Source organism: Plasmodium falciparum, assembly GCF_000002765.6.
Source record: "Plasmodium falciparum 3D7 genome assembly, chromosome: 9".
NCBI lineage: Eukaryota > Apicomplexa > Aconoidasida > Haemosporida > Plasmodiidae > Plasmodium > Plasmodium falciparum.
The window spans coordinates 249600-275000 of record NC_004330.2 but is presented as its reverse complement, the minus strand read 5'-3'; the positions used below and the strand labels follow the sequence as shown (position 1 = coordinate 275000).

The 25401-nt window shown below is 21.3% G+C and overlaps 2 protein-coding genes across 2 annotated transcripts; both read left to right on the top strand.

Annotated features, from left to right (window-relative positions):
- Positions 1–211: 211 nt before the first annotated feature.
- Positions 212–4261, top strand: PF3D7_0905400 (high molecular weight rhoptry protein 3; the record flags this gene model as incomplete). The annotated part of the gene is made up of 7 exons (XM_001351892.1): positions 212–275; positions 426–535; positions 995–1955; positions 2157–2219; positions 2410–2466; positions 2676–3446; positions 3594–4261. 7 exons carry the CDS (start codon positions 212–214, stop codon positions 4259–4261), a joined length of 2694 nt encoding a protein of 897 aa, XP_001351928.1.
- A 1030-nt stretch (positions 4262–5291) lies between these two features.
- Positions 5292–23648, top strand: PF3D7_0905300 (dynein heavy chain, putative; the record flags this gene model as incomplete). Its single annotated transcript, XM_001351891.1, has 1 exon — positions 5292–23648. The coding sequence occupies one exon, from the start codon at positions 5292–5294 to the stop codon at positions 23646–23648; it is 18357 nt and encodes a 6118-aa protein (XP_001351927.1).
- Between the last annotated feature and the right edge of the window lie 1753 nt (positions 23649–25401).

Sequence of the window (25401 nt, the reverse complement as noted above, 5' to 3'; positions counted from 1 at the left end):
AAAAAAATAATAAAAAATATATAATAATATATATATTAAATAATACGACCAACATAATAAATATAATATTATAGGTAAAAAAAGGAAAATTACACAATAAGAATATGTACGAGTATATTAATATATATATATATATATATATATACAAACTTATATTTAAATTATATTCATTTGTCTTTTCCTTTTTTTTAGGATGATATAGTTAAAAAATATGCGTAGTAAGCATTTAGTAACATTATTTATTATAACTTTTTTATCATTTTCAACCGTCAAGGGTAATATATTTTTTTTTTTAATAAAAAAAGTACACTGTTTCAAAATGATTGTACGAGTGCACTGATAGTTGAGTATATAATATATATATATATATATATTTATATATATTCATGTGTTATTTTATTTTATTTTATTTTATTTTTTTTTAGTTTGGGGAAAAGATGTATTCGCCGGTTTTGTAACAAAGAAATTAAAAACCCTTTTAGACTGTAATTTTGCTCTTTATTATAATTTTAAAGGAAATGGCCCAGACGCTGGAGTAAGAGAAATTGAAATGAATATAAAAGAATGAAATGATGCATATTATGGACATACATATATATGTTAATTTTTTTTTTTTTTTTTTAATAAATTATTATATTGACTGTACTTCTAAAGGTGTACTTTTTTTTTTTTTATTTTTATATATGTGTACAAAAAAAAAAAAAAAACGTGACCATAAATATTTTTATATATATGTACATAAAATTTATTCTCTTTGTGTACTCCTTTTATTTTATGTATATATTTAATATGAATTCATTATTTAATATATTTAGCACATCATAATATTAAAATGTATATTTGTATGTAAATTTTATATGTCTTTATTTATTTATTTTATTTATTTATTTTATTTATTTATTTTATTTTATTTTATTTATTTATTTATTTTATTTATTTATTTTATTTATTTATTTTATTTATTTATTTTTTTTTTTTTATTATTTTATTGTAGTCCTTTTTAGATTTTGTGGATGAACCTGAACAATTTTACTGGTTCGTGGAACATTTTTTGTCTGTGAAATTTCGAGTTCCAAAGCATCTTAAAGATAAAAACATTCATAATTTTACACCTTGCTTAAATAGATCATGGGTATCTGAATTTTTAAAAGAATATGAAGAGCCATTTGTAAATCCTGTTATGAAATTTCTAGATAAAGAGCAAAGATTATTTTTTACATATAACTTTGGAGATGTAGAACCACAAGGTAAATATACATATTTCCCAGTTAAGGAATTTCACAAATATTGTATACTACCCCCCTTAATAAAAACTAATATAAAAGATGGTGAAAGTGGAGAATTTTTAAAATATCAATTAAATAAAGAAGAATATAAAGTTTTTCTTTCTTCGGTTGGTTCCCAAATGACAGCTATAAAAAATTTATATTCAACAGTTGAAGATGAACAAAGAAAACAATTATTAAAAGTTATCATAGAAAATGAAAGTACAAATGATATATCTGTTCAATGCCCAACTTATAACATAAAATTACATTATACTAAAGAATGTGCTAATAGTAATAATATATTAAAATGTATTGATGAATTTCTTAGAAAAACATGTGAAAAGAAAACCGAAAGTAAACACCCTTCTGCAGACTTATGTGAACACTTACAATTTCTTTTTGAATCATTAAAGAATCCTTACTTGGATAATTTTAAAAAATTTATGACTAACAGTGATTTTACCTTAATCAAACCTCAATCAGTATGGAATGTACCTATATTCGATATATATAAACCAAAAAATTATTTAGATAGTGTCCAAAATTTAGATACAGAATGTTTTAAGAAATTAAATAGCAAAAATTTGATCTTCTTATCATTCCATGATGATATACCTAACAATCCATATTACAATGTGGAACTTCAAGAAATTGTTAAATTGAGTACCTACACATATAGCATATTTGGTAATATATCATATATATAAAATGTATATATATATATATATATAATACATACCCAAATATGTTTTATTAAAATATATAAATATATATTTGTGTATCTCTGTATCATCATTGTAAAAATATTTATCTGTTTATTTAATTATTATTTTATTTTTTTTATTTTATTATATTTTTTTTTTATTTTTTGTTTCTTCCTTTTTGTAGATAAATTGTATAATTTCTTCTTCGTTTTTAAAAAAAGTGGAGCTCCCATTAGTCCAGTGTCAGGTATGCTAAAGGAAAAGAATAATTAAATAATACCTGATGAAATAAATAAGAAAATACAAAATAAAATATTTGTGAAACCTAGAGATGCTTTAATAAAAGGATGCTATGATATATATATATATATATATATATATATATATATATATATATTTATTTATTTATTTATTTATTTTAATTTTTTTTCCTTCAGTTAAAGAATTGAGCCATAATATCACCGATTTTAGCTTTAAAGAGGACAACAGTGAAAGTAAGAAACGAAATTATTAGTAAATATATTTGTTTATTTGTATAATATAATATATGGAAGATGTACTAATTTATTTCGTGAATATATTTTATATAAAAATAAATGAATAAATAAATGAATAAATAAAAATATATATATATATATTTGTTTATTTATATATATACTTATACATATTTTTTTTTTATGTTAATTTTTTTTACAATTTTTAGTTCAATGCCAAAATGTAAGAAAGAGTTTAGATTTAGAAGTAGATGTAGAAACAATGAAAGGTATTGCGGCAGAAAAGTTATGTAAGATCATTGAAAAATTTATTCTTACAAAAGATGATGCAAGTAAACCAGAAAAGAGTGATATACACAGAGGTTTCCGTATCTTATGTATATTAATATCTACTCATGTGGAAGCTTATAACATAGTTAGACAATTATTAAATATGGAAAGTATGATATCATTAACAAGATATACTTCATTATATATCCATAAATTTTTTAAGAGTGTAACATTATTAAAAGGAAACTTTTTATATAAAAACAATAAGGCTATAAGATATTCACGTGCTTGTAGTAAAGCCTCATTACACGTTCCATCCGTTTTATACAGAAGAAATATATATATTCCTGAAACATTCTTATCATTATATTTAGGATTATCAAATTTAGTATCTTCAAATCCTAGTAGTCCATTTTTTGAATATGCAATTATAGAATTTTTAGTAACTTATTACAATAAGGGTTCTGAAAAATTCGTTCTTTATTTTATATCTATTATATCAGTATTATATATCAACGAATATTATTATGAACAACTTTCATGTTTCTATCCAAAAGAATTTGAATTAATAAAATCCAGAATGATACATCCAAATATAGTAGATCGTATATTAAAGGGTATAGATAACTTAATGAAAAGTACAAGATATGATAAAATGCGTACAATGTATTTGGATTTCGAAAGTTCCGATATTTTCTCCAGAGAAAAAGGTAAAAGAATTGATAAAATATGAGCATAATAATTTGATCAAAAAATGAATGAATATATATATATATATATATATATATATATATTTTATTTACTTATATTTATTTATTTTTATATTTATTTATTTTTTTTTTTTTTTTTTGTTTCAGTTTTCACCGCCTTATACAACTTCGATAGCTTCATTAAGACCAATGAACAATTAAAGAAGAAGAACTTAGAAGAAATATCAGAAATACCTGTACAATTAGAAACATCTAATGATGGTATTGGATACAGAAAACAAGACGTTCTTTATGAAACTGATAAACCACAAACTATGGATGAAGCTTCATATGAAGAAACTGTAGATGAAGATGCTCACCATGTTAATGAAAAACAACACAGTGCCCACTTCTTAGATGCTATTGCGGAAAAAGACATATTAGAAGAAAAAACCAAGGATCAAGATTTAGAAATAGAATTATACAAATATATGGGACCATTAAAAGAACAATCTAAAAGTACAAGTGCTGCATCTACTAGTGATGAAATATCAGGTTCTGAAGGTCCATCTACTGAATCTACAAGTACAGGAAATCAAGGTGAAGATAAAACAACAGATAATACATACAAAGAAATGGAAGAATTAGAAGAAGCTGAAGGAACTTCAAATCTTAAAAAAGGTTTAGAATTTTATAAATCTTCTCTAAAACTTGATCAATTAGATAAAGAAAAACCTAAAAAGAAAAAATCTAAAAGAAAAAAAAAGAGAGACAGTTCTAGTGACAGAATATTATTAGAAGAATCTAAAACCTTTACTTCTGAAAATGAATTGTAAATTAAAAATTTAATCCTACATGTAGATTTTATTATATTACATCATGTAATCATATTATAGAATTTATTTTTAAGAAAAAAAAAAAAAAAAAAAAAACATACATTTATAAAATTGAAAATTTTTTTTTTTTTTTTGTATGCATTTTAATTTTTATGTGAAACATGATAAATATTATTTTTTTTTTTTAATATATATATTAATGTATGAATATTTTTTTCTTTCAAATATTAAAAACTTGAACTCTTAAAACTTATATGTGAGCATGATTTGAAGCAAATATAATTTTATTATATCCTTTTTTTTTTTCTTCTTTATTGTTATTAAAATCTATGAACTTTTAGAGAAAAAATACAACTGATTACATATTCGTTTTTTTTTTTTTTTTTTTTTTTTTTTGTGTGTTATTTTTATGAATGAATAATGGAAAATAAAATAATATTTTTCCCCGTAATATGTAAAAGAGTGGAATGGAATAATAAAATGTAAAATAATAAAATGTAAAATAATAAAAGTGTATAATATATATATATATATATGTATGTATGTATGTATTTATTTTATTATTTATTTCCTTTTATGATTTTAAAAAATATAGTTATGCCAACATTTTTCTCTCTAAATATTGATAAATTTCAAGTTATATTAATATATTAATTTTAGGTATGTCTTTTATTAAGACACGTTATCATTAATAATGAATGTATATATAATATATATGATGTTCTATAAATATGAACACACGACATATTATTTAGGTAAATTCATATTTCTAATGGGTATATATTATTATTATTTTTTATATTTTCTATATTTTTTCAATAGGATGAGAAAAAAAAAAAAAAAAAAAAAAAAAAAAAATAACAATGAAATAAAAAATATTCGTATATATTATAATTTATAATTTTTGAGCACACACAAGCATATATATATAAATAATTAAATATATATATATATATATTTTTTTTTTTTTTTTTTTTTTTTTTTTTTTTTTTTTGTGAATACCTTATAATATTTAGAAAAAAATAATTATATGATGGAGAGGAAGAATCAAGATTCTCAAATTTATAACACATACAAGTGGGTTCTGAATAAACTTAAATTTTCCTATAAAGAAGAAAATAATATTGATTACTTAATAGATAAAAATATTGAAGAAAAGAAAACTGTTGTTGAAAAGTTTCTATGTGATGAGGAAAATGATTTATTGTTGTTTAGTTTAGAAAATAACGAAATGGTTATTGCAAAGGAAGAGAATATAAAATTTGATCAGAAAATTGTTTATTTTTATAAGCATTTAAATAAAAATAGAAAAGATGATAAGAAAATATTATATGGGATATTATCTCCTAATATTTTGGATACGTTAAAATTAATGCTTAATAAGATAATATATCCACTGTTTATAAATAACAAATTGATTAATACAAACGTGTCTAGTGACGATATAAATAAATTTATGATGGAATTTAATACTTATATAAAAGAGCTAAATGAATTCATCTTAATATTAGAAGATATAAAGAAAGTAAAATTGCGAATGCAAATATATGATTCTGAAATTAATAATGATAAAAAAAAGGATGAAAATATATTAAATGATGAAGAATGGGAAGATAAAAATATTTCATCTTGTTCATCATCCATATCAACTATTAGAGAGTTTCAAAAGAAAGGAAATGAAAGTGAATATAAAATAAATAAGAAAAAGAATGAAACAGCACATTTAACAAAATATTTAAATATATTAGAAAACTTATTTAATGATATGCAAATGAAAATACAACAATATAAGACATCAAATATAGATGTTGGTCCATTTATCGAAATACAATATTGGAGATATAAACATCGATATTTATTATTTATAATTGAAGAATTAAGAAGTAAAGAAATTAAAAGTATTATAAATAATATTAATATAAATAATACAAATAATGAAGAACAAAAATATACATATACATTTGATATATTAAATAAATGGAGAGAATTAGAAACGAAAATTGAAAATGAATTTAATGAAAGTAAAGATAATATAAAATATCTAGAAAGTATAGAACAATTTATTTTATCTTTATATTTATGTAATGTAGAAAATATTATTGACAATATACCATCTCTCTTAAATTCAATTAAAATGATTTATTTGGTAGCACGTTTTTATAATACTCCAAATAAGCTTAACAATTTATTTATAAAAATAACTAATCAGATGATTATTAAATGTAAGGAGGAAATTTATTGTGCCAAAAAAAAAAAAATCAGAAGAATAAAAAGGAAACAAAATAAAGGCAAAAATAAAAGAAATGAGGAAAGAAGAAGACGTGATATGGATGGAGAGAATAATGAAGATATGGAGGATAATTTATATGAAAAAAATGATGGAAAAAATTATTCAACCCAAAAAAATAAAGATAATAATAACAACAATAATAATGATTATGATAATGATAATAATAATGTTAATGATGATGATAATAATAGTGATAATAATAGTGATAATAATAGTGATAATAATAGCCATAATAGTAATGATAATGAAAGTTATAATTATGACGATGACGATGATGATGAATACTATGAAGTGAATGAACAGGAGGAAGATCATTTTAATGGTTTTACAAGAGAAAATAATTATGATAGAGACGATAATTATAATAATAATAATTATGATGATGGAGAAAAGCATGGTAACCGATCGTTTGAAAATTTAAAAGATGGAAAAAAAGGAAGTATATATTTAAATGATGATATAAAAAGAGACAAACTAAAAAATGAAGAACATAATTTATGGTTATTAGACCCTGATAATTTAATTGAGAAATTTAATTTATGTTTTAAATTACATGAAATATATAAAGAAGAATTTGAAAGTCTGAAATGTTTTTTTGAAGAGAATAATTCAACAAGTATAAGTGTTGATTTAAACTCTAAAGTTATATTTTGTAAATTAGAAATATTTTGTAGACGTTTAAAAAAATTAGTAGATTTATTTTTATGTATTAAACAATTTCAGATATTAAAAAGTATAAAATTTGATTGTGTACAGAATATTACCAAGACATTTAACAAATATATAAAAGAATTTAAATTAAAACATACAGAGGATATGTTAAATTATACAGATAATTATTTTGATAGAGATTTTGTTGAATTAAGAGTATATATATCAGAATTAGAAAGTGACTTACAAGAACATATGATTACTTTATTAAATAATAGTTCAAATATTATGCTTTCATTTTTTATATTTTTTAAATTTAAAGAATCTTTCATAAGAGATTATTTAATTACTTTTATACAAACAAAATATGATATACTCTTACAACAGTTTTTAGAAATATTAAATTCTATAAATAACGATTTAGAAAATTATAAAAACAACTTAAGTACAAATAAAAATATTAATTATTTAAAAAATATATTTTGGACCTTAAGCATTAATTATAAGATAAATCATATCATTAAAATATTTCTTGATGAAAATGATAACAACAATAATATTATGTATGATGAAAAGTTCCACATTAATATGAATACTTTTGTTAATCACGATATACATAAAAACCTAAAGAATATAGGTAAAAAAAAAATATATAACTCTGACAAAAAAGACAGTGATAAGGAAATATATAAGGACATGGAAGAGATAAAAAAAGCACCTACCCCTGATGAACATATTTATGAAAAAATTAATGATAAGGTTCAAATAGTTAGTTCGTTACAACAGCAAGTTTTAGAATTGTTAGAAGATTATGAAAAAAAAAAAAACAATGAAAATGTAATTGCACATAAAAAGGAAGTTTTATCTATCGATAAAAATAATCATGTATTAAAAGAAGATGTACCTGATGATGAATATAAGGAAGAAATTGAATTAGAAAAAGAAGAAAAAAACAATTTTAAAGATAAAGAAGAAGAGGAAAAATTAAATGAATTTAATAAAGAAGTAAAAATACAGAAATCAAAACCGAAACCGAAAAAGAATTACAACAATAATATATATAATAATAATAATGAGAAGAAGGAGAAGGAGAAAAGGAAAAATATTTTATTCAAAGGGGGCATTGGAAAAGAAGTATTAAAATTATACTTAAAAATTTCTAAATTTATTGAAGAATATAAAAATAAATTATTTAAACATTGGTTATCGTACACAAAAAATATGAACAGTTTAAATGTAACGGTTTTCGTAAAACATCCAAAGACAAAAAACATTATAGTAAATTTCGATAATAGAATTAAGAAAATAATAAGAGAAGCAAAAATATTTCTTTCTTTTGAATTTGAATTACCTGAAGAAATAAAGAATATGATATCTCAAGAATCCAAAATATATAGTTTTTATTATAAATTTTATAATATATTAATATTAATAAAAAAGATGAAAAGTAATAAGAAACTTGGTATTGATTTAAGTTTGAAATATTTTTTTATATATATTGATCAATTAATTTTGCCATTCCTAGTAAAATATACTTGGAATAATTATGCCTTAGAAGATTCGATTGATAACTTATTTAAAGAATTATATTATTTTGATGAATCTATAAATTCTTTATATTATATTATAAAAGATCATATATATTATAATATAAAATTACTTTATAAAATCCTTGATTATAAAAATGAAAGATTGGTTATACATAGACAAAAGAAAATGTTTAATAAAAGAATAATTTTATGTAATTCTATATCGAAGAAAATTCAAATAGCTATTTTTGATATTTTAAGTAATATACAATATGTATATGAAGACAAATTAAAAAGTATAATAACAAAGGAAGAAATAATAAATACTAGAAATTATTATTATGAAATATTTTTGTCTACCTTAAAAAAAATATACTTAAAAAATATTAAGATTTTAATTAATACATGGTCAAATTTTGATGATAATAATAATAATAATAACAAAGGTAGCACACAAAATAATATGGACAATATGATGAATTATAAGAACATGAATAGTGATATAAATAATAATAATAATAATAATAATAATGATTACAATTACAATTACAATGTTGTTGAAATTTTATTATTAATTCAAGAAAATGATATTATTATTAATCCTTCCATTAAAAGCATTAAGGAAAATATAAAAAAAATTATCAACGTTTCTATTAATAATTTAATATATATTGATAATTGGATAACAACAGAAGATTTAATACGACAATTTCATGGGAACTCTGAAAATGAAGAAGAGCATGATATGGAAGATTTATCTAATAAAACAAAAAAAAGAGATCAAATTAAAAAAAGAAGCGAACAAAAAAATGAAGAAAATAAATTTTTATCAAATGATGAAATTAAAAGAAAAAAGAAAAAAAAAAAGAATATATTTGACCAAGTTTTAGATTTCTCTTATTTTTCGAAAAATAACTTGAATGAGTCAGGAAATTCTATAGAAGAAGAGTTAAATATGGAAAATGAAAATTGTGTGGATAATTTGAATTATTACTTTGAATTTTATGAGAAAATAAGAGAAGATAAAAATATCGAAAAAGAATTATTAAAGTTAAATGATAAATTATTTGCATTTCAAAATGCGGTTGACAATTTTATTAAAAAGTTTGAAAAGTATAAATATATTATAAAAAATTTCCACTTACAAAAGGAACAAAATAATAATAATAATAACAACAATAGTGATAATAATAATAATAATAATAATAAAAGTAATGTGATAGGGGATTATAATAAACAAAAAGATATGATGAATGATAAAATATTAGACATGGATAATTATATGAAAGATAGAGAAGATGATGAGGAAAAAGAAAGAAACTTATTAAATTTTACAGAAAATGAAGATGATTTAGAAAATGTAAATATGAAGAGTAGTACAAAGGGAATCTTAGACGATGATAATATTGATAATAGTGATGATAATGACAGTGATAATAATAATGGTGATAATAGTGATGACGATGATGATGATGATGATAATAATAATAATAATAATAATAATAATAATAATAATAATTTTAAGAAATACAAAGAAGAAGAAGAGAAAATAAAAAAATTTATAGAAATAAAAAAAGATATAAATAACATAGAAAGTTGTTATATGCTAAATATGTTTAAATTCAATTTAGAAAGCTTTAAAATGTATTTAATAAATATTATTGAAAATGAAGCATTAGAATGTGCTAAAAATGTTATTGAACCTCTTAAGAAAAAAAGTGATATGTTAATTAAAAAAATTAATACATTAAAAATAAAATTAAAAAAAAAGATTATAGACATAGATTCATTATATTATGTTATTAATATAATAAAGAAAATACATATTTTTGAATCAACTATTGATATTGTCTTAAATCCTATAAATGATATGTTAAATATTTTAGAATTTTATATGAGTAATTTTTTAAAAAAACAAATGGATTCATTAAGACATTCAAATAATTATGATGAAGAAGAGAATTATCAAATAAAATTTATAAATAATTTAGAAAAGAAAAAATCTTCTGGTCAGTTATATAACTTAGATGATTCATATAATAAGAATTTATTATTTACATTCAATAAATTAAATGTAATGAAAAAAAAGTTTGTATCCTTTTATAAATTTGAGGTAGAGAAAAAGAATTTAATATTAAGCAAATTTAATGAATTAATAAATTTAACAAAACATGTAGAAGAAGAAATACAAGAAAAAAAAACAACTATGAAAAATGAATTGATAAATAATATTTATTCATTCAAAATTGATATAAAAACATTTAGAGAACATTTTCTTAAAATGAATTTTAAAAGTGAACATATTAATCCATTGAATGCGTTTGAATTATTAAAAAGATATAAAGAAGAAATTAATATGTTAAAAAATAAATATAATAGTTATTATAAAGGGGAATCTATATTTGGTTTGAAACATCAAACTCATTCTGATTTATTTCTAAGTTCAAATGAAATTCACAATTTCTATTCTCTTTATGATTTATATGTACAATTAAAAGAAAAGTTAAATGAATGGAAAAATCTTAAATGGTTTGATGGTATACAAAAAATGAAAGAATTAAAAAATGAAATTTTATCTTTTGAAAAGAAATGTTCTCAATTACCAAAAAATCTAAAGATTATTGTAATATATAAAAATCTAATGAAAGAAATTTTTTATTTTAAAGAAATTACACCAATTGTAGATGAACTGGAGAAAAAAAATATTCTCAAAAGACACTGGATAGAAATAATAAACATTTTGAAGGAAAAGAAAAAAAAAGATATCACAGGTAAAGAGAAAAAAATTCAAAAGAAAAGTTATGCAGATGAGCAAAAAGATCATCCAAAGGACAACATCAACAATAAAAGTAACAATAATAAAAATAATAATAAAAACAATAATATTAATAACAATAATAATCAAGTAATAAATGAGAAAGTTCACCAAATCGACCCTTTGGTGGATATGGAAAAGAACAATGTACTTGAAGATTTAAATGTTCAGCAAATGAGTAACGAAAATAAAAATGTAAAACAAGTTGAACTAATCAATGATTTGGAGCATCAGACAAATAAAACAAGTACTCAAAAGGATGTGTTCGAAAAAAATGATAATAATGATAATAATGATAAAAATAATATAAATCTTATTCATGGTGATACAGATGAAAATATGTATAATACAAGTGAATTTGAAGATGAGAAGATGAAGAAAAAAAATATAGAAAATAAAAAAAGAATAAATGATCAAACGGATGAAGAAATAATCAGTAAAAAAGATATATCATTTCAAGATGGGGGACTTTTAGAAGAAAGCGCATATTTGGATGAAGAAGAATACATAAATAATTTAAACAAATTAGATTTAGATAATATGGATTTTTTTATTAAGGATATAATAAATTATCATTTATTAAAAAAGAAAGATGATATATTAGATATTTGTGATAGTGCAGAAAAAGAAGCCAGTATTGAAGAAAAAATTAATGAACAATATAAAATATGGAATGAAACATGTTTTCAATTTAGTAAATGGAAAAATAGAGATTATGCTTGTATACTTGTTGGTAGTAAAGTTATTGAAATACAAGAAAGTTTAGAAGAAAGTCAAATATTATTAAATAATATAAATTCAACTAAATATAGTAAACCATTTAAAAGCAAATTATTATTATTATTAAATAAATTATCTGATTGTAGTGATATTGTAGAAAGATGGATAAAAGTACAAATGTTATGGTGTTCAATGGAAAGTGTTTTCACTAGTGGAGATATAGCTAGACAAATGCCTATCGAATCAAAACGATTTCATCAAATCGATAAGGATTGGATTAATATAATTAATATAGCTAACGAATCATCTATTGTTATTGAATGTTGTCAAAGTAGTATGCTAAAAGAATTATTACCAAATATGCAAAAAGGTTTAGAAAGTTGTCAAAAATCTTTAGAATCTTATTTAGAAGGGAAAAGAAGCAAATTCCCTCGTTTCTATTTTGTATCCAATTTAGTATTATTAAAAATATTATCTCAAGGTTCAGATATTAATATCATACAATCAGAATTAATTAAATTATTTGATGCTATTAATTATTTAACTATTAAAACTATACAAAATAAAAAAAGAATCATATGTATTAATAATAAAGAAAAAGATGATATCGAAACGGTTCAGTTAGTAAATCATGTTACTATTGATGGTAATATAGAAAATTGGCTTATATTATTAGAAAAAGAAATGCAAAAAGCTATAAAAAAAGAATGTAAATTAGGTGTATCTAATTCATCACAATTATTTAAAACACTAAATTTAAAAGAATTTTGTGATAAAAATATAGCACAAGTTGCATTAATATGTTTACAAGTAATGTGGACAAATGATATAGAAAAATGTATATATAAATACCATTCAGAAAAAAATATTTTAAAAGTTACTAATAAAAAAATTAATTATATAATGTCAGAACTTGTAAATATATGTTTATCTGATTTAGGTACTAAACTAAATAGAACCAAATATGAAACATTAGTTACTATACATGTACACCAAAGAGATTTATTTACAGAAATATCTGCAAAAATTAAAGAGCATAAAATTAAAACAACTACCGATTTTGACTGGATAAAACAAACAAGAATTTATTATAAAGTAGAAAAAAATATTATTCTAATAAGTATATCTGATGTCGATTTTATTTATTCTTATGAATATTTAGGTATAAAAGAAAGATTATGTATAACTCCTTTGACCGATCGATGTTATTTAACCTGTGCTCAAGCTTTGGGTTTATGTTATGGTGGAGCTCCGGCTGGGCCAGCGGGTACAGGAAAAACGGAGACCGTTAAAGATTTAGGTAGAACCTTAGGTATATATGTAATAGTAACAAATTGTTCTAATCAACATAAATATAAAGATATGGCAAAAATATTTAAAGGATTATGTAGAAGTGGGTTATGGGGTTGTTTTGATGAATTTAATAGAATTAATTTAGATGTGTTATCTGTTGTAGCTATGCAAATTGAATCTATAGTTACAGCAAAAAAGCAATCATTGAAATATTTTTTATTTCCAGGAGATTCAAAATCTATAAATTTGAATCCATCATCTGCATACTTTATTACAATGAATCCTGGGTATGCTGGTAGACAATTATTACCAGAAAATTTGAAAATATTTTTTCGATTTATATCTATGATGGTTCCAGATAGGCAAATAATAATAAAAGTTAAATTAGCATCTGTTGGATATTTAGATATTGATAATTTAAGTAACAAATTTAAGTCATTATATAACTTATGTGAAGAGCAGTTATCTAAACAGAAACATTATGATTTCGGTTTAAGAAATATTTTGTCTGTATTACGTACTGCTGGTGATACCAAAAGATCTGCTGGACCAAATGAAAATGATGAAGAAATGTTACTTATGAGAACATTGAGAGATATGAATTTATCCAAATTAATTCATGATGATGTATTATTATTTTTATCATTATTGAATGATGTTTTTCCAAAATTTCATAATATAACAAAAAAAAGTTTTCAATTAATTGAAGAGAATGTATTACAAATAATTAAGAAAAAGAAATTGTGTGCAAAAGGTAAATGGATATTAAAAATATTGCAGCTATATGAAACATCATTAGTTCGTCATGGTTTTATGCTTGTTGGAAATACATTAACTGGGAAAACAGAAATATTAAATATATTAACATCTGCCTTAACAAATATAGGAAGTGTTACAAAAATTATAACATTAAATCCAAAAGCGATTACATCTGAACATATGTATGGTGTTAAAGATAATTTGAGTGAAGAATGGACTCCAGGAATTTTTGCAAATATATGGGAAAAATATAATAATAATAATTTAAAATATAATACTTGGATTGTATGTGATGGTCCAGTAGATGCTATATGGATTGAGAATCTAAATACTGTTTTAGATGATAATAAAATATTAACACTAGCTAATAATGATAGAATTCCCATGACTGACAATACTAAAATAGCTTTTGAAGTTGAAAATTTAAATAATGCTTCACCTGCTACTGTAAGTAGGGCAGGTATTGTATATATTTCAGATAGTGATTTAGGTTATAGACCTTTTATATATAGTTGGTTACAAAAATTAAAGGATATAAATACATATGGTATGACATTATATGCTATATTTAATAAATTATTTATATTTTATCTAGATAAAATACAAATTTTGTCTTTTCTAAAAGAAAATTGTAAATTTGTTATGGATATCACAGATTCTATTTTAATTTTACAAACTATAAATTTGTTAAATTCACAAATCATTCAATATATTAATGCAATTAATAATTTTATGTACAATGAAGAAGATTTAAATAAAATTTTTTTTTTAGATACCAATGAAAAAAAGTTATTGCCTCATAGCCAAAAATTGATAAAATCAAATATCGAAGAGGAAAATAATATATATGAACAAGAAAATGGTATTCCTTCTTCTGAAATGAAAAAAGGCAAAGATCAATTATTAAATGATGAAAAATATAAATCATCCAATAAATTGGAAGATACAAAAAATATGACGCTTCCAAATGATTTGGGTAAGAAGCCATTATTTCCAACATTGGAAAAAAAAAACGATAAGTATGGAAAAAATTTAGATAATATAAAAAATGAACAAAAGGACCAAAACGATGAAGAAAAGAATAAAAAAATGGATAAGAAAGAAGCAGATCATGATCAACAACAAGATGAAGAAGAAAAAGAACAAGAGGAAGAATATGATGATGACACAAAACTTGATGGCATTAATAATTATACCCTTTCATCTGGTACAAAATATGAAAAAGTGAACATAGACGAATGCGAAGAAATTATGTTATATTCAATAGTTTGGGGATTATGTGGCTTGTTAGAATATAAGGATAGATTAAAAGTACATAACTTTTTGCTAAAAAATGTACCTGTATTAAAAAATGTTATGGGAGTAAATAAAAAACTATATACTGAAGAAAATGAAAAAATAAAACAGCAACAACCAAAAAAAAAAAAAGAGTTACAACCCAAAGGTGATTATAATGATTATGTAAGTACTAAACAAAATAAAGAAGAAGATAAAAACAATATAGAATTAGATAATGAACAAAATGTAGAAGATGGAGAAGAATTCGAAAATGAAATAAGTCTAATATATGATTTTTATTTTGATATGAAATTAAAAAAATTAGTTAAATGGAATGTTGGTCCATTTAAAATGCCACGTAATATAAATTCTATATCATCTATATTAATACCAACTATCGAAACAACAAAAGTAGAACATATAATCAAATTAATATCTAATATACCTATTAGATGTTATAATTTCCATACTTATAAAAGTACCTTATTATTAGGTTCCACTGGTTCAGCGAAAACTTCAATAGCTTTATTATATACATCTAAACAAGAAAAGAATACCAAAAGATTTAATTTCTCAAGTGTTACAACACCTGAGAAGTTTCAATTATTCATTGAATCTGAATTAGAAAGAAAAACAGGAAAAACGTATGGTCCTATTGGAAATACGAAATCAATTATATTTATTGATGATATGTCTATGCCGAAAATTAATGAATGGGGAGATCAAAGTACTCTTGAACTATTAAGACAACTTATAGAATTTCAAGGATTTTATTTTTTAGATAAAGATAAGAGAGGTAATTTTAAAAAAATTATTGATTTGGAATATATAGGATGTATTAATCATCCAGGTTGTGGAAATAATGATATACCTAAAAGATTAAAATCAAAATGGTTTAATGTTAATATATTGCCATATAATTTAAATTCTATAAATACTATATATGGTACTGTTTTGAGGACCAAATTTAATAAGAAACAAAATTTTTCAGATGAAATTATTGAAAATATTGATAAAGTAATATTGTGTACAATTAATTTATTTGGTAGATTAAAGAAACATCTTTTACCAGTTCCTTCTCGTTTTCATTATTTATATACAACACGAGATTTAGCAAAAATATTTTATTCAATGCTTTTATGTCCATATGAATCAATTGATAATAATTTGTACAATTTCTTATGTTTATGGAAACATGAATGTGAAAGAGTACTTATAGATAAATTATCTAGAATGGAAGATAAAACTTTTTCATTAGATCAATTAAAACAAATATTTAATCAATATTATCCTTCTTATAAGGATATTTGTGAGAAGAATATATATTTCAGTTATTTCTATGTATCAGAAAAGGAACAGCAATTATATATGATTGAAAATGATTTAATAGAAAATAATACAACACAAGAGAAAACAGAAAATAATAAGATCAACATAACTATTTCACCGTCTTATATAAATGATACATCTAATAATTTGATATCTACCAAATTGGATAATACAAATGAACTGAATGAAAAAATTGATGATACTAAAACTAGAAGTAATAGTGCATTATATAGACGAAATGACGTGGATAATCAAAATATTATCAATAATAATAATATATTGACGAAGGAAGGAGATAATAATGGAGATATTGATAATATTAATACTTTCTCTTTCTCTTGGATGAAAAAAGATTACAAAATAGTCGTAGATTTTGAACGACTAAGGTATATTGTTTATGAATATATGAAAGAATATAATATTAATAATGTTAAGAAATTAGATTTAGTTTTTTTTGACGATTCTTTAAAACATTTAATAATTATTAATAGGGTTATGCAAACTCCAAACGGATCATGCATGTTAGTAGGTGTTGGTGGTTCAGGAAAAAGATCCTTAACCAAACTTAGTGTTTTCATAAGTGAACAAGTATTATTCCAATTAAATATAACGAAGACATATACAAAGAATTTATTTTTTGAAGATTTAAAAAGTTTATATATATCTGCTGGTCAAATGAATAAGAAAACAACATTTTTATTAAGTGATAGTGATATTGAAAAAAATGATTTTATATTAGAACATGTAAATTCTATTTTATCTACTGGTTTAGTATATGGCCTTTTTATTAAAGATGAAAAAGAAGCCATTTGTGCAGAGATGAAAGAATCATACTTAAAAGAAATGAATAAATCTAATCAATCATCAAAAATAAAAGGAGGAAAGAAAAAAAAAAATAAAAATGATTATAATAATATAGATGATATGGATATGGATGAATTTCATTCAAAAGATTCACAATCAAAAAGCGATGCTTCATCAACAAGTAGTATTGATAATGATAGTATAAGTAATGAAAATATAACAAATAAGAAAAAGAAAAAAGATGAAAAAGTTATAAACGATTTTAATGTTTCATCAAATGTGATATTTGATTATTTATTAGATAATGTTCGAAATAATCTTCATATTTTTTTATGTTTTTCTCCTATACATAAAGAATTTGCTTTAAGATATCAACAATTTCCATGTATATATAATTGTGTAACTATTAATTGGTTTTTAAAATGGCCTTTAGAAGCTCTTGTAAATGTTTCAACAGCCTATTTAAATAATTTTAATATAGATATCGAGGATAATTTAAAAGATGATTTTTTCAATTTATTTGCTATTGTACATAATAAGGTCTCAGATACATGCGACACTTATAAAGAACGAATGAGAAGAAATACATACGTGACTCCCAAATCTTATTTGTCTTTTATCGATTTATATAAACAAATGTATGTTAAGAAATATGATGAAATAAAATGTTTAAAAGAAAGTGTGGATATTGGTTTGAAAAAATTAAACGAGGCAGCTATGGACGTACAGAAAATGAGAGAAAGTTTAACATCGGAAGAAGAGAAATTAAAAGAATCCGATGAACAAATGAATATATTATTAGAAAAGGTAAAGGATGAATCACTCAAAGCGGAAAAACAAAGTGTAGAAGTTTCTAAATTTAGAGATAAATGTATTAAGGAAAAAGATTTAATTTTAAAAGATCAAGAAGAAGCAGATAAAGATTTAAAAGCAGCTTTGCCATATTTACATGAGGCAGAAGAAGCTATTAAAAGTATAACAGGAAAAGATATCACTGAGTTGAAAAGTATGAAAACGCCATCTGATATTATTAGAATAGTTTTTGATGGTGTATTAATATTATTACAAGGGAAATTGAAAGAACCTAAAATCGATGTAAAATATGTCAATAAACAACATATAGATTTTATACAAGATTCTTTTGATGAATATGCAAAACCTCTAATGGCAGATATTAGATTTCTAAATTTATTATTTGATTTTTCTAAAAATGAGAAAGATAATATTAATGAAGAAACTATTGAATTACTTAAACCATATATTCAATCTACTTTTTTTAAAACTCAAATTGCTAAAAAGGCTTCTGTTGCCGCTGAAGGGTTATGTAAGTGGGTTGGTGCTATGGCTATGTATAATCAAGCTTCAAAAATCGTTAAGCCTAAAATGAGTTATTTAAAAATTCAAACAGGTAGATTAGAAGATGCTTTAAAACAATTAGCAGAAGCAGAAGATTCTTTGTTGAAAGCACAGTTATTTGTTGAAAATTTAAATTTAGATATTGAAAATATGTTTAAAAAAAAGAAGGCGTTAGAAGAAACTGCTTTAAAAACTAAACAAAGAATTGAACAAGCGAATAAATTAATTAATGGTTTATCTAGTGAAAAAGATAGATGGACAGATGATTCTAATAATTTTTCAAATATAAAGAAAAAAATTGTTGGTGATGTTTTTATATGCTCTTCTTTTATAACATATTGCGGCATGTTTAATACAGAATTTAGGAATTATCTTATGAATGATGTTTTTTATAATTATACAAAGAATATAAAAAACATCCCAGTATCATCTAATATAGATATTATAAAATATGTGTTATCTTCTGATGATACAAAAATATGTGATTGGAGTGTACAGAAATTACCAAATGATAAATTAAGTATAGAAAATGCATTGATTTGTGAAAATAGCAATAAATATGTGTTATTAATAGATCCCCAATGTCAAGCAAGTAATTGGATTAAGAATAAAGAATTTCAGAATGACCTATCTAATCAAAGGTGTATAACTACATTTAATAGTACTAAATTTAAAGATAATTTAGAATATTGTTTAAGTGAAGGGAAAACATTATTAATTGAAAATGTCGAGGAATATATTGATCCTATATTAGATTCAGTTTTAGAAAAACAAATTATAAAAAAAGGGAAAAAGAATTATATATTGATTGAAAATAATTTAATAAATTTTGATGAGAAATTTAATTTATTTATGACCACTAATATACCTAACCCTAATTATAGTCCTGAAATTTATGCAAGATGTTGTGTTATTGATTTTACAGTAACAGTTAAAGGACTGGAAGATCAATTATTGGGTAGAGTATTAACAGAAGAACAGAAACATTTAGAAATAACATTGAAAAATATTATGATAGAATTAAAAGATAATACAAAATCATTGCAAGATTTAGATAAGCAGTTGTTATATAAATTGAATACAAGTAGTTCTAATCTTATAGAAGATGAAGAATTAATAGAAGTATTAAATAATACTAAATTACTGTCTAAAGAACTTGAATCGAAATTAAAAGATAGTAACGAAAAGAAAAAAGAAATCAATGAAAAAAGAGAACAATATAGAAGTGTAGCATTAAGAGGAAGTATATTATATTTTTGTATCGTTGATATAACTAATGTGAATTATATTTATAATACATCTTTACATCAATTTTTGGAACAATTTGATTTATCTATTAAAAAAGCAGAAAAAGGACAGCATATTAAAAAAAGAGTAGAATCGATATTGTATACATTAACAAATTTAATAATATCATATATGGAAAGATGCCTATTTGATCACCATAAAATTATATTTAAATTATTAATATCTTTGAAAATATTATTATATGATAACATAATAAGTAATAAGGATATAAGTTTTTTTCTAAATCCGTTATCTCACTATAGTCCTTCAAATGACATGAATAATGAGATGACCAATACAAATATGTTAAATGATCCAATGGGTGTCTTAAAAAATAAGAAGAATAAGAAAAATAATAAGGAAATGATTAATAATAATAATAACATGAGTATAGCAATAAACGCGGTGATAAATAATACTATGGATAGTAGTTCTATGAATAATGATACTATGAATGTTTACTTGGGAACCAATGAAAATGATAAAAATAAGAAGGATACAAATACAAGTGATGTTATGTCATCATCATCTAGCACAAAAACTGGATCCCGAACGACAACAACAACAACAACAACTACTACTACTAATAATAATAATAATAATAATAATAATAATAATATGGATGGTAATAGTTCTAATAATGCTGGAGATATAAATTCATGTAAAAATAATACGTCTGTTACAGATCATAATATAAGTAATAAGAATAAAATTGATTTACATAAAAAAGGAGCAGGGAAAGGTAAAATCAGTTCAACAAAATGGCTATTCAAAAATGAAAAGTTATACAAAAATATTATATCTTTATCCAACCATTCCTTTGGAAATGATAAAAATAATCGATTTTTTTATGATATATTAAATGTGATTCAATTAAATGAGAACACATGGAAAAATTATTATGATATATTAGACATAGAGAATAAGAATATACCTTATTATAATGAACGTTTAGATGTTAATAGTCAAATTAGTTCTTTCATAAAATTGTGTTTAATTCGATGTTTAAGAGAAGATAGAACAATATTATGTGCAAATAAATTTGTAGATGAAGTTTTAAATAGAAATAGTGATACTATAAAACATGAGACATTAGAAAATATATTTTCTGAATCAAGTAATAGGAAACCATTTTTATTTTTATTATCCCTAGCTAGTGATCCCACTAATATGATAGATGACTTTGCTAAAAAGTTTAAGAAATATCCTACTGATAAAATATCAATGGGAGAAGGTCAAGAAGTTATAGCAAAAGAAAAATTAAAAAATGGTATTATTAGTGGTAATTGGTTAATATTACAAAATTGTCATTTAAATAAGAATTTCATTATAGATGTGTATAATATGCTAAAAAATTTAAATGAAATAGAAGAAGATTTTCGTTTGTTTTTAACATCAGAACCAGATGATGAATTCCCTATATGTATATTACATGGAAGTATAAAAATATCTACTTCCTTAAGTAGTGGTATAAAAAATAATATGAGAAAAATATATAAAGATATAATAAAAGAAGATATATTAGAAAAGATTGATGATGATAAATATCGAAAAATTATATATTCTTTATCATATCTTCATTGTGTTTTATGTGAAAGGAAAAAGTTTGGTCCTTTAGGTTGGTGTGTACCATACGAATTTAGTATAACTGATTTATTTGCATCTTATTTATTTATTGAAAAACATTTATATTCTACATTATTAGTTAATAGACCAATAGATTGGGAATCTATTCATTATATGCTTGCTGAAGTCCAATATGGTGGTAAAGTTACAGATGATTTAGATCGAGAATTATTATTAACATATGTTCAATATTATTTTAATGAAGATTTATTTAGAATGAAAAGTGAAGGTTCTTCTGAATATTTAAATTTACCTAAGTTTTATGAAATTACTAATTTTAAAAATTTTATAGAAAAAATACCAAACATTGATACCCCATCTGTTTTAGATTTACATAATAATGCTGAGATAACATATCGTGTGAATGAATCACGACAAGTATTAAACTCTATTTTAGAAATTCAACCAAGAGATGTAGATCAAGGTGAAGAGAAAAGTATGGAAACGGTTGTACAGGAAATGTGTTTGGGTATTCTTCAAAATTTACCAACAGATATTAATTTAGAAGATGTAAAAAAAATATTGTATAGAAAAAATAAGAATATACAACCAAATATGCAAACAAATACTCAATTGAATGTAACATGCAACTTGGGTGCTACAACCAAAAATTTCGGTATATTAGAAAATAGTTCTTATAAAGGTAAGAATAGAGATTATAATATAGATACTAATGATAATGTTAATAATAATATACTACAAAAAAGTGTTATGTTAAACAATCCAAATAATTATACTGCAAATGTCGGGAAATATATAATTCCAGGTGATAATAAAAATAAGAACTTAGGTTTGGTAAAAGAAAATGAATTATCATTAGATATTCCAGATATTGCTTATTGGGAAAATGATAATGAAGGAGAAAAGAACGTTCAGTATAATTTTTCACCACTTCAAGTTTTTTTCTTACAAGAAATGGAAAGAATAAAAAAAGTTATAGATTTAGTAAAAGTCAATTTAAATGATATTATTAGTGCTATTGATGGTTCTAAAATTATGACGGCTGATTTACAAAATGATACGAAATATATTTTTTCACAATCAGTTCCTAAAAAATGGATATATGATGCAAGTGAAACTGAAATATCTTGGATATGTAATAATTTGAATCAATGGTTAAATATACTTAATTTAAGATATGAACAAATTATGAATTATATATATAATGGTAAATTGAAATCTTATTGGTTACCTGGTTTTTTTAATCCTCAAGGGTTTTTAACAAGTATGAAACAAGAAATTACAAGGTTAAATAAAAAGGATCAACTTTCTTTAGATGAAGTAGTATTATATACAGACATAAAAAATTATGATGTAGAAAAAATAAAAGAATTTCCAGAACATGGATTTAATATACATGGATTATTTATTGAGGGTTCCAAATGGAATTGGCAAGAAGGGAAATTAGAAGAAAGCTCACCCAAAATATTATGTGAAAATATGCCAGTAATACATATTACTGTTGTATCAAATAAAGATAAAAAAATCAAATTTATTGAAAATAATAAACATATGTTTTATAATTGTCCAGTATATAAATATAATGTTAGGACTGATAAATATTTTATTTTCCGTATACATTTAAAATCTGATATAGATCCTTCTATATGGAAATTGAGGGGAACATCATTATTATGTTCCAAGGATTGATACAAAAATGATGCAGGAAATTGTGGGGTGGGTCAAAAAACAAAAAAAAAATATATATATATATATATATAAATCTATTTGTGTACTTTTTTTTTTTTTTTTTTTTTTTTTGTTTTTTGGAAATTCATTTAATATATAAAATATAAATATAAGACAAATAAAATTTTATTTAGAAATAACTTTAAAGACATTTATAAAACATATATTTTATTTTTATATATTTAACGTAATATATAAAAAAAAAAATGCTTATAAATATATGTACAATATATATATTATATTTTTTTCTTCATAAAAAATAAAGGACACTTTTTAAATATTTACAACATATATATATATATATATATATATATGTGGTTATATGATTTTTTTTTTTTTTTTTTTTTTTTTTTTTTTTTTTTTTTTTAAGTTTGCATATATTTGTTTAAGAAAAAAAGTTCTTTGTTCCTATTTCCTATGTGTACTTATAAATAAGTGTCTTTAAAAATTATAAAGCATCTTTAAATTTATACTTTTTCTTTTTCTTTTTTTTTCAAGATATATAATATTATATAAATATGAATTTTATGTTTTTTTTCCAAATTTTATGTAACTTTAAAAATTTTACTTTTGTAAATTAATATAAATACCTTTTTACATTTTCATTTCTTTTTTATATTTTTCATTTTATTTATAAAAAGTTACGTTATAATTCAAAGTATTAAATTATATACATATATATATATATATATATATATATATATTTTTCATATTGTGAGCCTGAATATAATATTTTTAATTATAACCATATTAATATAAATGTAGTAATAATATAAAAATAAAACACGGTATATAAAAATATTTAAACAATATAACTTGACATATCATATTTCTTTATATATATATATATATAAATAATATATACATAATTTATATGTAATTAATATTTAAATTATAATTTATATACTAAAAAATTATTTTTAAGGTATATTATTATTTCTACCAAAATAATTATGAAGGATCTATTTCATTTTGTTTAATAAAAAGATAAAATGTTAAATAATTAAATAAAACAAAAATATCAATTGTAGATATCAATATATAATATATATATTATTTCTTTTTTAATTTCATGCATTTTTTATGCTATAATATGCTACGTATATTATTATATATTTTTTTATAATGTTATTTTTAATTTATAATATACTAATTTTTCTTATATTCTTAATATACATGTTATAATAATATTATAGAAACTTATAATTATATATACATTTATATATAATATATAAATATTGGTATATATAAAAAAAAAAAATTATAATAATAAATATATATATTATAATATTATATATATATTATATGATATTAAAATATCTATACGTGGTATATATTTTTTTAATTTATAATAAATATATTGGTTTATTTTGTAATATATATAATTATATATATTACATATTTATATAATAATTAATATATTATATATTATTATGTCATTATATTTTATATATTATAAAATTAAGGGTAATTATAAATACTATATATTTATTTGTATAAATTTTTTTAAAATGAAATAACAAAGTCCATAATTTTATTTAGTACATTTAAAGGTTATTAATATATATATATTATATAAATATTACTGACGAAGATATACAATGTAATAAAAAATATGTTCTATATTTATAATATATTTTTGTTTAACTATAAAATACAAGAATATGTATTTTATAAATAATATATGGATTATATTATATATTATTATATGTTT